Consider the following 14,332-nt stretch of genomic DNA (forward strand, 5'->3'; position numbering starts at 1 on the left):
TAAATTGATGATGCAGATGGCAGTCTCTGTTTCCCCTATCTACATGTACATAGTAAAAATTAGGTGGATCCATCCCCCACTAGTGCTATGAGGTATTGAAGTATGTAGGTACCTACATATTGAAGTAGCAATTGACTTAGTCATCAAGAGCTACCCCTGTCGAGGTGGGCTAGCCAGAGTTCAGCCAGCCCGTCAGCCCGCAAGGCTGCAAGCTCGACGCGCGGGCCGTGAATGGAAACCTTATCATCATCATCATCATCATCATCATCATCATCATCATCAAAGCTCAACTTCAGCCCATTAAACAATCCACCACGTCAGACCACCCGCATTCAACTCTATAATCATAACGGCCGATAAATACCTACACATAGCACCATCCGGATAATACAACAGCGACAATTACCAAGATGGCCATGTTCAGCCAGAACCCCGTCCTGAACGGGCCCAACTACTCGTTTGCCGAAGTTCCTAAAGATGCCATCGATGGTTTGCGGGAACACCGTTTTAACCCGTAAGATATTTCAACATTCTCAGATTTTGCTCGCTCAACCCTTCTCCTCTAAGATGCTTAATCTGACTTTCCACGTCGCAGATACACCGACAACGGCGGTTCCACTCTCGCCATCGCCGGCGCCGACTTCGCCATCATGGCCGGTGATACCCGTCTGACGTCAGGCTACAGCATCAACACGCGGTACTCGCCCAAGGTATTCAAGATTGGTGGATCCAACTCGTCGCAGGACGATGCCAACATCCTGCTGTCCGTGGTCGGGTTCGCGGCAGACGGCGAGGCTCTAAAAGAGCGACTCGACGCTATTTGCAAAATGTACCGGTACCGCCACGGCAAGCCCATGTCCGTCAACGCCTGCGCCAAGCGCCTATCTACCATCATGTACCAGAAGCGCTTCTTCCCATACTACGTCTACGCCATCCTAGGCGGCATCGACGAGGAGGGCAAGGGCGCCGTATACAGCTACGACCCTGTCGGCAGCTACGAGCGTGAGCAGTGCCGAGCTGGCGGTGCTGCAGGTAGTCTAATTATGCCCTTCCTCGACAACCAGGTCAACTTCAAGAACCAGTATGTGCCTGAAAGCGGCACCGGGCACGACCTACAGGAACGAGAGCGCGTGCCGCTACCGAGGGATGAGGTGGAAATACTAGTGAAGGATGCCTTCGACTCGGCGGTTGAGCGTCATATCGAAGTCGGTGATGCGCTGCAGGTGGTCATCATTACCAAGGACGGAATCGAGGAGAAGGTTCTGCCACTAAAGAAGGATTAAGGGGTTGCCAGTGATCCGATTACAAGCGGCTGTGTACTATATCGTAGGCAACGGAGTTCCCTGATGTTTAAATACATCATAACTGACTACTGACATTCTCGAGTATGGTCAACCCAGTTTCACGATGCCGATATGCCAACGCCAAAATGTGTGACGACTATAGTATTAGGTAGTTTGCTCAGAGTCTATTATAGCTAGTCAATAGCACCAGCTCTCATCGTAATAGTCCTGGTCTAACCCTTTAAGTATTAATATGCTTAAGTTTCAACCCTTCCAAGCTATGAAGTAGTCTCTATTTGCCTTATATTGCCTACCCCAGATTCGCCCGTAATAATATAATATACCAGTGGCTCCAATTCGTATTTATCTTAATATTACTATGAACGTTACAGTTATCTAACATTCAAGTATGAGAGGTAGGTGAGATGGAACTCTCAGCTACAATGTATACCCTCCAGCTTATGCTGATTCATATGCCAATTCATACCGTGTCACCCATGAGAAGATATTCGTTGAATATTCACTAGCCTTTGATCTATCTGTTCTCTATCTGTTCGTCCCTTCTCGTCCCGCCCGAGTACCTAGTTCCATCAGCTCGGTGACCACGCCCCGAAGTGCGAACAGGACACAAAAGAAAAAGTATAAATTACAAAAAATGTTGTTGGTCCGAGCGATGAGGGGCCTTCCTCATAAGGTAAGACATCTGCTCTTTATTGCGTTTTGATGGAACATATCCCAGTGCCAGATTTGTGGAGTAAAAATTGTGTCAAGTTCATACTTCAGAATATACATTGCATATTTTGATTGCAATGTGTTTATGCCATAGTATCGTGTCCTTCCCCTATGTACAGCATTGTCTTTAAGACACCCTTTCTAAAGTTGTAGTTATTAAAATATACCTTTGCAGTTAGTTTTTGAGATCTCCCCCTGAAAAGGAAATTGTATTCATTTTGATTAAGGTCTTCATATTCACAGACGTCTTAAAACCCCATTGGTTTATAGAGAGAAATATGTATAGTAGTTTCCAGCGTCAATTAATCCCAGAAGCGCCAACTTACTTGCAGCTCTGTACAACGCATAACAGTTACTAAAATATACATTCGTAGAGCCGGACCCGGCCCGGCTCCGAGTCTTATTAATGCGGAAATACATCTGAGATCCTCATCTTCAAACGGCCTATACCAAACAAAAGCATGAGATGAAACATGACCATGAACTGATCAGTGCAGCACCTACCGCATAAACACGAGGGCTAGAAGAGTCGTTGAGATCCGGTGCGACGATGCATTTCGGTCCATACGATAGGTGGCCGGCGGATCCCGCGTAGCGATTGGCGGACCGTGATCCCGTTATGTCAGCTGACCGGACCACTCCCGAATACCGGGAAAGTCATGCCACTGTCCGCCCAGAGACAACAACACATGACAAATTACTCGGCCCCGGAGGTCCTCCGACTTTTCCTCGTATTTAGAGACTATCGCTACGGACCGCTCCTGTTGGAACGCGTTGAGCCAACTCACCTAAGTCGATGTGAAGAGTAAAGTCTGAGACAAAGGGGGTCTAACGCGTATTCGCAGAGGGGAATTCTCGACCCGGTAAGACGGTACCAGCAGATCAGGTAGCAAGGCAACCCGATCAAAATTACTGCAGATTCGTTTTTTTGCACGGCTACGTGGAAATCCTGCAGATCAATACCTCTGGACTTGTATAGTCCCGAAGTCGCCCTTTTCGGCCCTACCTAGAAGATACGCAGGTCGCATAACTTCAAACTTATCTTAGCCCTTCACGTAGTTTACCATGAGCCGGGATCAACTTAAGCTTATTCATATAACTCTTCGGGGGGCAGTCCGAACTGGGATTAAATGAAATGATTTTGTTAGCCCAAGAACGGGATGCCAGTGCCATAGTACATAGGAGCTACGGTAATCAATTCGCCTATGCGAAACCACTAGTTAGCCTCCGTAGCTAATGAATGTATCTCGTTAGTGGTCGCGTTAGGCTCTTGAGTGACAATATTAGCTTCTACCAAATTTTGTACGAGAGCCCTATAGAAAATCAACCGTTGAGTCGCCACAATAAGCCGTCTGATGCGGCCGACCATGCAGTAACCATGCAGTATTGTTTTGCCGGGATAAGCTTAACTGGATGAGCTCTAACCTCTACCGGCCTGCTAGCTTAGCTTTTAAGCGCTTGGTTAACTAGAACAAGGTTGCGGCCCTGTGGCTGATGATCAAGTAACGTAAACATCCAGGTGTATCCCAGACGAACGGGAAAGCCGTCTTACGCCACATTATCTAGATGTCAAATCCATGTCAGGAGTCGAAGCGCTTGTTTTAGCTTGCATCACAAGTGTGCTTCGCCTGAGCCTCCCCCACGATTTACATACCAATCACAGTTGGTTCTACGTGGTTGTTTGTTAATTTCCGCGGCTCGAGCTTCTTTCCGGAGTAAGTTAGAACCGGCTCGTCGCCCAAGATGGCTTTGGAGTTAAGGCTAGCAAGATGGAGAAAGGCGAAACAGCAAAGGTATCGACTCTAGAAGAGTTCGAAAAAATAAGAATTAGACATTTTTCAAATGTAATCCAAAAATAGCAACCCATGTAGATTTTAGAGATACATAGTACGTTAAGATAAATCATGGTGTTTTGCTACCAGTGATAATTGCTACCAGTGATAATACAGCTAAAACTGGCACTTAGAATTGTTTTACATAGGTCCCTAGGTAGGCATCTAATCAATCACTAATAAAGCGCACCTCGCACCATCAAAACTGTTCCTGAATAGCTACTTAGGCTGTTAAGATGGGCTGCTAGAATGTCTGCGCTACCGCTCGCCACATTGTTCGGAGCGGAGAGATAGTCACAAGCTAAAGTCACCAGCTAATAGAGAAAGCGAGGCGAATATTGATGGCTAGTGAAGCAGCAAGGCCATCTACTTTTGCCCTAAGGTGCGGTAGAAGACACCATGGAATGTTCCGAGGCCTCCCAAAGTATCTTACCCGTCGAGGCGAGCTTACGAATCTAATCAACTTGGGCCAAAAGTTTGACAATCCATCAAACTTCAAAAGCGATATATTGTAGTGAAGCATCAGGAGACTTCCATGTTGTGGATCACTTCCCAAATCGGGCCATGTCGAGCTCGTATTTTACTACATACAATTAAACACTAAGATCTACCAGATACCTAGGTGCGTAGGTTCCAGTCGGCTGGTCACTAGAGAGTGCGTATGTTTTGGGCGTATTTGGACTGCATAATCCAGTGGCAAGGATGATCACTTACGAAGAAATCATGAGGGCAAAGGGATTAGAGGAAAATATATACCAAAGCAGGAAAGTGAGGCTGAGTAGTGTAACAAAATAGGGCAATCAGGCTGGTATCGGCATATTATTCTGGCAACCGTTCTTGTAGATCTTACGGACTGTACGGAGCAGATCACATGCGAAGCATTGCTGCAACGTTACCGTTTTAAGTAACGTACGTTAGGTACCTCTTAGGCGTATAACCAAGTAACACAACCCACCAGGTGTTCGTGTAAACCCAAATCTACGGTATTGAATAACAAAGATGTTATGTATTTATGTACAACTTTGTATGCGTCTTCAGCTTTTCACTTAGTTACAGCAGCAATCTTACAGCTTATTTTAGATTTAGTTAGATATCTCTTTTGAAGTTCTGGAACCGGCTGGTAGCACAAAGTAATCTCCGCCCGGAGCGAAACTTCCGTAGAAGAATTACGTCTTATGTACAGTCTAAAAGAGGCACTTATATGTTTCGATGAAAGAGTACCTATTCTCAATTATCACGAGGGGGGGTGGGGGAGTTAGGTTAAGCCGTCTTTTACTTTTTAGCAACTACCTAGTGTAAGTGAGGAATCAAGATCCTGGAAAAGCTCAAGTGCTATACTACAGCTGCGAATTGAGTACCCTAGGTACCTAGGTAGCCTAGGGTAAAAGCAATTACTAAGTGGGAACAACTGGAACATTCGCAACGGCGTCGAACATATTCATACAACTGTGGCGCTGCCAGTAATATTCACAGTTATACCGAACCCAGTTCAATCCTTTACGTGGCAGGCGCCTCGATGGATACCTAACTGGGTATCAGCTAATAAGCTGATGCTTGTAATAACGCGCATAGCTGCAGGATGCATAAGGGGCTAATAGCATGTTCATCACTAAAGATAAGCTAATTATCTGTAGGTAGTAACCGGTGACCCTTCAATGTATGTAATACATAGGAGGTAGGTAGTATAAGGAAATATATGGATATCAGAATTAACGGATTATGGTATAGAGCAGGAAGCGTGGCGAATACCGTAGATGTACGTAAATAGTCCAAGTTTACGCAGAGGATTAAACGGATTAAGACCGAAAGAAGGCAAAATGGTTGGAATAAGTTAGTTAAAACAACTAGTGTGTAAGTAGGTTAGTTTGCACTAGAGGATAGCGAACTTTATCACGACCGACTTACCGTCTTTTTTTTTTTTTTATAAAAATAAAGATCGAAGTCTGATGCGGAGGCGGCTCCGTCCATGTCATACAAAAGCCACACGTACATACATGCATACGTGTCTGTATACTGTTATATATCTGGCCATGCATATGACCATCATATCCCAACAAGAGGTATTCTAATATACAATGTAAATGTTGAACAGTTGTCGATCATCGTTCGGGTTTATGGCCTGATATGCCGATAGGTTACCTACCTGTATACATGTTATAAGTACATGCTATGCAGTACCTAGGTACATCGGACATAAGTACAATCCGTATATAAATTTGCTTAGTAGATACATCATGCATCATGTAACTAAGGTAATTATGACAATAGACATTGAAAATTGAAAAAAGAAATAAAAATTCAAATCAAATCGGTGTCCACCATGCACTACTAATAAAAGTTCGCCTTAACATCATTGGCGCCCGAAAATCTCAAATCTCAAATCCCGCTCATATGATGCGACGTCACTGTCGCAAAGTTCATAAAGACCAAGTTAAGAAGAATTTCATCATCGACATCATTTGCCCACTAGATCCAGGGATTCTAGGGATCAGCAATCTCCACACCGACCAGGTTGAGGGGGGATGGGAAAACACCAATTTCCCCAATCCCAATTGCGACAATCCGACAGAAAGTCGATTGCGGCTCAGTCCGAGGTCTGGGCTCCTATTTCATCATTCTAACTACCAGGCTTGCCGATCAGATTCGCAGATCTTCATCCTCCACCATTAACCTGGCAAGGAACATCGATCACACGGGCCACAACATGCAACAGCACCACAACAGCAATTGTATCCAAGGAATGTAGCTTAGCACGCATCAAGCTACTTACATACCAGCATACCAAGCTTACCTGCTTGCCTAGGTACGGATTGAAGTTTGAGCTATGTAGCTTCTGCTTCGTTTTGAAGCTTTAAAGATCGACTACGCGGCCCCGTCGGTCTAGCGTTGATACATTCTACACCATGTCGAGGTGCGTCCCAATTATTCTGGAATTGCTTTTTGTATGTACCTATTGTAGCGGGACTCGCTACTTAGGTACAATACAATACCTACCCACCCTCAATAGCGTACATACATAGGTACGCTACCTACAAGACCCCCTCTAGATACGCCGGTGCACCCTTCGTGGGGGTACAAACGGTTAGACTCTCGGAAGAAATCATCTATACTTCAGATTTCGTCTGCCCCTGCTGACCCGTTAGAAGACGGCGTTCGGTTCAGAAAAAGAGTCCAACATCCAAGGTAAATTTAGTCGTCTCGAGTAGCGTCCGAGATCGTTAGGTGCCGTTCCGCTCCGCTACAAGCGTTGCTCGATTACTTTGTGGTTCCTGGATCGTTTCGGCTTTGCGCAGGATTGGTTCGGCCATAGTGACAGCCGCAACCCGTTTAAATGGCCTTACCCAGGAGCAGATTTACGTTCAGATTTTTGAACACAGCCGGTACCGAGTTGTTTTGTGACGAGATCGGCACTGCGGATCTGACAAAATCCCATAGAGGCTCACATTTGTACGAGACTCACCTTACTAAAGGCCCGGCTAGATCTTTTGTGGCTGAGTTGCGAGCCTACGAGCCGAGAAATGGGACATGTCCTGCGAAATGGGATAAGTAATAACTAGGTACCTCCTAGGTTAGGTAGGTAGGTAGGCTTCATGGGATCCCCTATGGATCCCCCAAAAAGAAGATCCAAGGGTCTGGTGGCGAAAAAAACGGCACCAGGCGAAACACCATCGGCCTACTGCAAAATCCCATCTCTCTGTCCCCAATTTTCGTTTCCTCCTATTGGCACCCGTCTAAGCTTATTGGCTACTCTTGTTACTTTTCTTCTACTCCCAACACTCCGTTCGATTTCCGTTGTCTACCTATCTGGGCCCATCCGCTGTGAACCCATCCACCCCCCGGGGGCTCGAAGCCGGGATACTCCTGCAACGCTTCTACTATCTGGTTCGTCGTCTGGTCTCCCCTGGTGAAGCCCTACAAGTACTCCCGTACTACCAACTTAGACTTCGCAGCCATGTCTAGGTAAGCTTGACAAGACTAACTTTTGGCCACCTGCATTGCCGCGAGTCGTCAACTTCCTTGTAATGTTTCTTGAAGTTGTCTCATGATGTTTTCCCTCATACCATACTGCATACTTGCCGAAGGAAAAGGTAAAGATTGTCGTTACATAATGACCGCTTTCTGCTTGATGCCCTAATGAACCAGGATTGTCAGAAGTCACGTCGGGCCACATGGGCATCCTAATTAGCCACATCGTCTAATATTATGTCGATATCCCGGGGACATTTATCTCCCTCCCTACTTATGTGCCTACCTGTATACCTACCTATGTGACATAACTTCCTCAGCCAGGACTAAGAGGATAACTACTTGTGCCCAACTCGTGACACGGACCCTTGGCCCTCTCGGTAATCCCATGCCATCGAAGCTCTTCAAGTTCTCTTCTAGACGTTAAGCACAGGCACGGGATACCAAAAAACCCATAGTCGCTCCCATTAGTAGTCGGAATTTTTTATTCAGGGAACCCAATTCCCTCTCTAGTACCCCATAGTTTTCCAGCTTACGAATCTATGGATTTGTATTTATATGCTATCCCTGCGTCCGATCTGTTTCCATCGTTGGATTGGACACTTGGGGAGGTAGATCCATCGAATTTCCCACAAGTATAATCATCCAATCGCTACTTGTGGTGCCACTAGAAAGGTACGCGAGACCTCTATCCCATACCGATCTGCTACCTTGTCAAGAACCGCCCGGATCTAGGTCACTCCCCGGTCGACTACCGTTCAGCCATTATTGATTTGCGCCACACCGCACAAGACTACCTATCACTTCTTTCCCTAACCTCATCAAGATCCTTGGACTTCAACCAATTTAGGGTTTGCCGGACGCCATATTACACCTTGTCTGTCAAGGCAGTATTAGAAGACTAAGTCTGCTCGAGTTGTTTACAGGTTCAAAGAAACCCTGCGAGCACTTGACGAGCCAGATCTCCCTCGCCAGCCGCCAAAATCATACCTCGGCCTCTGGTGAGACCCAATGGAAGATGTCCCACCGCCTTTGGCGGCAAACTACGAGTTTGCGACTGGAGAGGGTGTCGGTGCCCATCAAGGGCGCGCCCCGAATGATGGACGACCTCTATTATCGCACGGCCAAAGTCCCGCAAATGATCCTGCCTTTCAAGCCCAATATCAGCAACTCTACGGACCATCCCCCAATATGTTCTCAGGCCAACTCGACATGTCTCACCCCCAAGGACCTAGCCGTCAGGGACCCTACAACATGACTGCGATGACCAACGCACTTCCCCAGCCTGGGTACAGACCTGGCTATAATCCGGGACAGTTGCAGCAACGATTCAACACCGGTCCATCGTCCAATATGATCCAGCCCATGTCACAAGTAGCGCAGTTTTCTGGTCCTCCGAACATGGCACAGCTAGGAGGTCAGCCCTACTATGTTGCCCAACATCCGCAGATGGCACCGTACTACAATGCCCATCTATCGCCGTCGCAGCAACAACACCATACGTCCCAACAATCGAGCCTATCCCCGCGACATAGCTTAAGCTACTATCCGAACCCAGTTATGATGAATCAGCCTCAACATGCTCTTCCCGCCGGTTATTATTATCCTACATCGAACCAATTTGCGTCTCCACATCCTGGCCAGGTGGTACCAGGACAATATTTCTTAGCAGACGGCACGTCGAGTGATCCGCGGGGGCAGTCACCATTACGCGGGAGCGATCAAGCGGGCGGGATTGCAAATTTTGTTCGGGGAGATAGTACGATTGTCTAGCCTTAGATAAAGGGTGTTGTAGTCGCTAATGATATGGTTTCTTAGTGTCTCCAGAGGAGCGGCCCAACATCGTCCGAGGGCCTCCAAGGAAGCCTCGACAGAGCGGTAAGTGTTTTCGTTGCTGCTACTTGAAGATATTTACAACACTAAACATTGCTAGGTCATGCCATCTGGATAGGGAATCTACCTCCACAGACCGATTTAATGAGCCTAGTACATCACGTTTGTAAAGAAGCGATAGGGTTGGAGTCACTCTTCCTTATTTCGAAGAGCAATTGTGCTTTTGCCAATTTTAAAGATGAGCAGAGCTGTGCTGCAGCTCAGCAGAAGCTTCACGATTCGAAATTCCAGTCAGTACGACTAGTTAGCCGGCTACGAAAGAGTACAGTCGAAGGAGCTGGTGGGCAGACGGCTCCTACGGGACCAGCAGCAACTTCTCCAAGCGGAAAAAATACATCTACTGTTACTATAAAGAGCTTACAGGACAATCCTCCCGAACCTACAGCTTCAGTAACTGATACGCAACCAGAGCAGAGAAACGCGTCTAATAATGACGCCGGTGCACAAAGAGACAAGTTTTTTATACTTAAAAGTCTCACAGTGGAAGATTTGGAACTGAGTGTTCGGACCGGCTTGTGGGCAACTCAGTCCCATAATGAAGAAATATTAAATAACGCATTTAAAGTAAGTTTTATTCGCGATTATATTGGATTCGTTGTATCCTAATCTAATGAGGGTTACAAACAGGCAGTTGATAATGTTTACTTGGTGTTCTCTGCAAACAAATCAGGGGAATATTTCGGCTACGCCAGGATGACCTCGCCCATCAATGATGATCCAGCGGCCGCTATTGAGTTTGCGCCTAAGGCACAGACTACGAGCAACATAGATCTTCCTAAAGCCATTCCAACTGAAGCTACAGACACTTGCCCGAAAGGGCGAATTATCGACGACTCGGCTCGGGGAACGATATTTTGGGAGGTAGAACGAGAAGATGTGGACGAAAACGTCGACAGGGAAGATTCTGATGACTCGGCTAGTGCAAGGAGTGGCCAAGATGGCGAAGGGGGCCCTAGCAAGGCATGGGGGAAACCCTTCAAGCTTGAATGGCTATCGACTACGAGGTTACCGTTCTACCGAACACGCGGACTACGAAATCCCTGGAACTCTAACAGGGAGGTTAAAATCGCAAGAGACGGCACGGAGCTAGAGCCGACGGTTGGTAGAAGGTTGATTGGGTTGTTTAACCGTATTCAGAGCCCTGCATCTATACCCATGGGCGCACGACCGGGTATGCCGATGCTTGCAGGATATCCGCCGCCGACTATGCCTCCCCCTTACCGATGACGACAGTAAGTCCCATTGTGATGGGCGCGCGCCGCGAAATTTCAAAGAGGTGGCAAAAGGTCGAGCTAGTCTCGGCTAGCTATGCTGAGCGTAGCAAACGAAGCGGGAAAAAAAGAAAGAAGTGATGCTGGTGTACACCCACATCACGTTGTTGTAGTGTATATACACGTCTTGACGAAAAAGTGGCACCTCATGGTATTGTACTATAGATAGCGCCCCACAGCAAGCCGACGATTGCAGTGCTCTAATGTATGCTCTATAGTATTACGTATAATGAAGGAGAAACACGATGGAAACGCCATTTGCATAAGCATCGTCATTATCGAGCCATGTGTACGTGATTAGGGGGATTGCCAAGCACCTTGACCATATCTACCATATCTTTTTGGAACGCCGTTGAGCATTTTTAGTATGTATAGGTATGTATAGGTATGTTAGGTATTGATGTTCCGATGTTCCCCAGACCCTCATGGCCATCATTAGCCCGGAATAAATTATAAGGAGACACAACCCATCCCTGTTAGTTTATCGGATACATCAAGTACCTATATACACTATGTACCAGTGTATGTACATAGATGACATGTATGCCGTATAGTCCAAATGGGTTAAAATCTGCTAGGCGTCAACCAACGAGAGACGCCGGCGTCATGTTCGCTAAAAAGGAACCATGGTATTGCAAAATATGGATTGCAGAGCAACGTCATTGCAAGTAAACAAGCATTCTGCATGGATATCCAATCCCCATGTTCACGTGCTCACTGAACTAATTACCAATTCGGGCGTTCATGCGGGGGGGCGGCGGGGTAAGATCTACCTTCACTACGTAAGCTCGGTATGATATGGGTAAATTTGGCGATGGGGTTGCGATGGAGAATATCAGAAAGCCACAATAAAAAGTAACCTAGGCATTTGCTCGGGTTTGGATTCTGGCCGGAGGTGACGTCATGATTCGCACACGGGTGCCGGCCGGTCAAGATGGGACCCCTGCCAAGACTTTTAGCATATTTCTGATGATTAAGCACGCGCCGTACATATCATGAACAAAGGACGACCTATGTAGTTAGGGCTGAATCATCAAGTTTACCTCCACTTGGCATGTAGATCGCACCGCCACCCAGCCACCACAGCCATGTATTATGTATGTATGAGGTAAGGCACCTGATAATTGGAATGGCAAAGTGATAATCCGAACGAATTCCTAAATTGGATGGATGGATGGAAGGAGGGCTCCCAGCCACATGATTTCAAGCCACAGATAAGCCACAGACAGCTACGGAAAGCTTCCACCATTCGAGTTGCAAATAGAATTGGACCTAGTACCTAAGTACCTACCTATCACGCTTCGCTCACCTGTTAGTTGACAATTGTACCTAAATCAATTCAAAGACTATTCTAAGACGATGCATGGAATAGTCGTGATAATTCCAAGCGAATAATCAGAAGATTGATTTTTTTGTAAAATTTACTTTCATTCGTAGAATAATAGGATTGGACAATGAATCGACTGATAAATGTTGGGGCTGGCGTGACAAAAGCAACAAAGTCGTAAAGCCGCGAAACCCGTAGAAGTTTCCAGCCAATTCTCACAACTTCGCGCACCATCGTGAGACCTATCGTCTACTGTACCAACAACGAGAAGTAAGCATCATACATACATCGAACTACAATACGTAATTAATTGTTTGTAGAAACATCTGTGTTCTTCTAGATAGTTTTAGATGGATCCAAAAATGATTCCATCGCAATTCTATAGGCCTTTCGTGAAGATGGTAGAACATACTCATCTCATGACTTTTCAATTATTTAAGGAGCTGAAGACATCGTGAGACTTGCTTCTCTCGTTCCTCAGATCAGACACAAATCAGAACAACAATCATACGCAAACAAACAAGCCTTTTATGAAACCATTCACTCGCACTCTTACAAGAGTCAAGCCGCAAAGAATCATCAAGCCTAAATACCTTAAACCGATCAACACTACAATTTCACCTGTCAACAAGTTCCACACTACTACATCCAAAATGTCGATGTTTGGACCTCGATTCTACTCTTCCGCCGAGCCCAACTTCACCGGCCTCTTCCGACTAATTGACGACTTCGACCGCTACGCTGGACAGAACGAGAACGGCGCAGCTACTCAACAAGCCGGTCGTCAACATGCTCGTCACCTACCGACCTTCACTCCCAAGTTCGACCTGAAGGAGACCGAGAACAACTACGAGCTACACGGAGAACTGCCAGGCATCGAGAAAGACCAAGTCCACATTGAGTTCACCGACCAGCAGACCATTGTCGTCCGCGGCCGCGTCGAGCGCACTTACACTTCCGGCACTCCTCCCGCCGGTCTCCTCGAGAAGGGCCAGGACGAGTCCAAGGGCGCCATTGCCGACGCCCCTAAGGAGCAGCACCACGAGAAGGCACCAAAGCCCACGGTTGAAGATGCTCCCGAGGATGGTAACATTACCACCACCGTCGCCGAGACCAACAAGAACAAGGCGGCGGCCGAGCAGCCCAAGCAGCCCCAGCACCGATTCTGGGTCTCGGAGCGCAGCGTCGGCGAGTTCTCGCGAACCTTCCAGTTCCCGAGCCGCGTCGACACCGACAACGTCAGCGCCTCGCTCAACAACGGTATCCTGAGCGTCGTGGTCCCCAAGGCTAAGAAGCCCGAGGGACGCCGCGTCTTCATCAATTAGGCGAATTTGCCCGTCTGATCCGGTGCTTTCCTTGATATGTTACTACTGCTACTCTCTTCTTGCTACACGCTCCTTTCTTTAGTCGTTCATGAATACGGCATTACGACTTCACGTCTTCAGCACGGAGTTTTTGGACGGTATTGCACGGTGGAGGATCAGGTACAATGGATGAATGAAAATCGATTGGGCCGGTCTGGCGTCTGACGGTCATTCTTATGGAAAATAGGGGAGAAGTAGTTCGCGGAGGAATTGTGATTTTTTGGTCGTTTCTATCGAGCTAATGATAAGTTGTTTCTGCGGAGGAAGGTATCGTATTGTACTTGGGCTTATGGGTCATAATTCAGGGCAATATATCATTAATAAAAATTTTTTAAAAAAAAGGTTCTCTTATCTTAAGATGCTTAGTGAGACAGTAGATTTTTGATGACTTCGGAGTGGAGTGAATTATGAGTGATAGCACGGAGTGTAAGCACCTTATTGATGGATGGTTACACATTGTCCCGAGTTGACCCGTTGGGAGTAAGTTATACGTGAAGGAGTTCTAGAATAATGAAGTACTATACATTGGAAGTTATTCATGAGTTATGTCCTTACGTACTTCTTGCTCCTTCATAAGAGATGCCAATGATTTGGTATACATGTGAGGATTTTCAGAATAAACCCTCATCAATCTTAAGATTATTCACTTTGATACTTATAGGAG

At 46.6% G+C, this 14,332-nt stretch overlaps 3 protein-coding genes across 3 annotated transcripts; all 3 read left to right on the top strand.

Moving 5' to 3' along the window:
* The first annotated feature begins 242 nt into the window (after nt 1-242).
* On the top strand, nt 243-1,632 carry F4813DRAFT_352172 (N-terminal nucleophile aminohydrolase). The gene is made up of 2 exons (XM_049242506.1): nt 243-514; nt 596-1,632. Exons 1-2 carry the CDS (start codon nt 411-413, stop codon nt 1,281-1,283), a joined length of 792 nt encoding a protein of 263 aa, XP_049101829.1. The 5' UTR covers nt 243-410; the 3' UTR covers nt 1,284-1,632.
* A 6,779-nt stretch (nt 1,633-8,411) lies between these two features.
* On the top strand, nt 8,412-11,268 carry F4813DRAFT_326988 (uncharacterized protein). Its single transcript, XM_049241082.1, has 4 exons — nt 8,412-9,572; nt 9,632-9,691; nt 9,747-10,270; nt 10,334-11,268. Exons 1-4 carry the CDS (start codon nt 8,825-8,827, stop codon nt 10,931-10,933), a joined length of 1,932 nt encoding a protein of 643 aa, XP_049101830.1. The 5' UTR covers nt 8,412-8,824; the 3' UTR covers nt 10,934-11,268.
* Nucleotides 11,269-12,281: 1,013 nt separating this feature from the next.
* On the top strand, nt 12,282-14,009 carry F4813DRAFT_352180 (HSP20-like chaperone). The gene has a single exon (XM_049242507.1). It carries the CDS (start codon nt 12,835-12,837, stop codon nt 13,627-13,629), a length of 795 nt encoding a protein of 264 aa, XP_049101831.1. The 5' UTR covers nt 12,282-12,834; the 3' UTR covers nt 13,630-14,009.
* Nucleotides 14,010-14,332: the final 323 nt, after the last annotated feature.

This window comes from Daldinia decipiens, assembly GCF_022478715.1.
Source record: "Daldinia decipiens strain CBS 113046 unplaced genomic scaffold F4813scaffold_8, whole genome shotgun sequence".
Classification (NCBI taxonomy): Eukaryota; Fungi; Ascomycota; class Sordariomycetes; order Xylariales; family Hypoxylaceae; genus Daldinia; species Daldinia decipiens.

Excerpts from the sequence above, each read along its gene's own strand:
- F4813DRAFT_352172 (XM_049242506.1), top strand. The coding sequence starts at position 411 with ATGGCCATGTTCAGCCAGAACCCCGTCCTGAACGGGCCCAACTACTCG. Across the intron at positions 515-595 it reads CGGGAACACCGTTTTAACCC|ATACACCGACAACGGCGGTT; the intron begins GTAAGATATTTC and ends TCCACGTCGCAG.
- F4813DRAFT_326988 (XM_049241082.1), top strand. The coding sequence starts at position 8,825 with ATGGAAGATGTCCCACCGCCTTTGGCGGCAAACTACGAGTTTGCGACT. Across the intron at positions 9,573-9,631 it reads AAATTTTGTTCGGGGAGATA|TGTCTCCAGAGGAGCGGCCC; the intron begins GTACGATTGTCT and ends ATGGTTTCTTAG. Across the intron at positions 9,692-9,746 it reads AAGGAAGCCTCGACAGAGCG|GTCATGCCATCTGGATAGGG; the intron begins GTAAGTGTTTTC and ends AAACATTGCTAG.
- F4813DRAFT_352180 (XM_049242507.1), top strand. The coding sequence starts at position 12,835 with ATGAAACCATTCACTCGCACTCTTACAAGAGTCAAGCCGCAAAGAATC.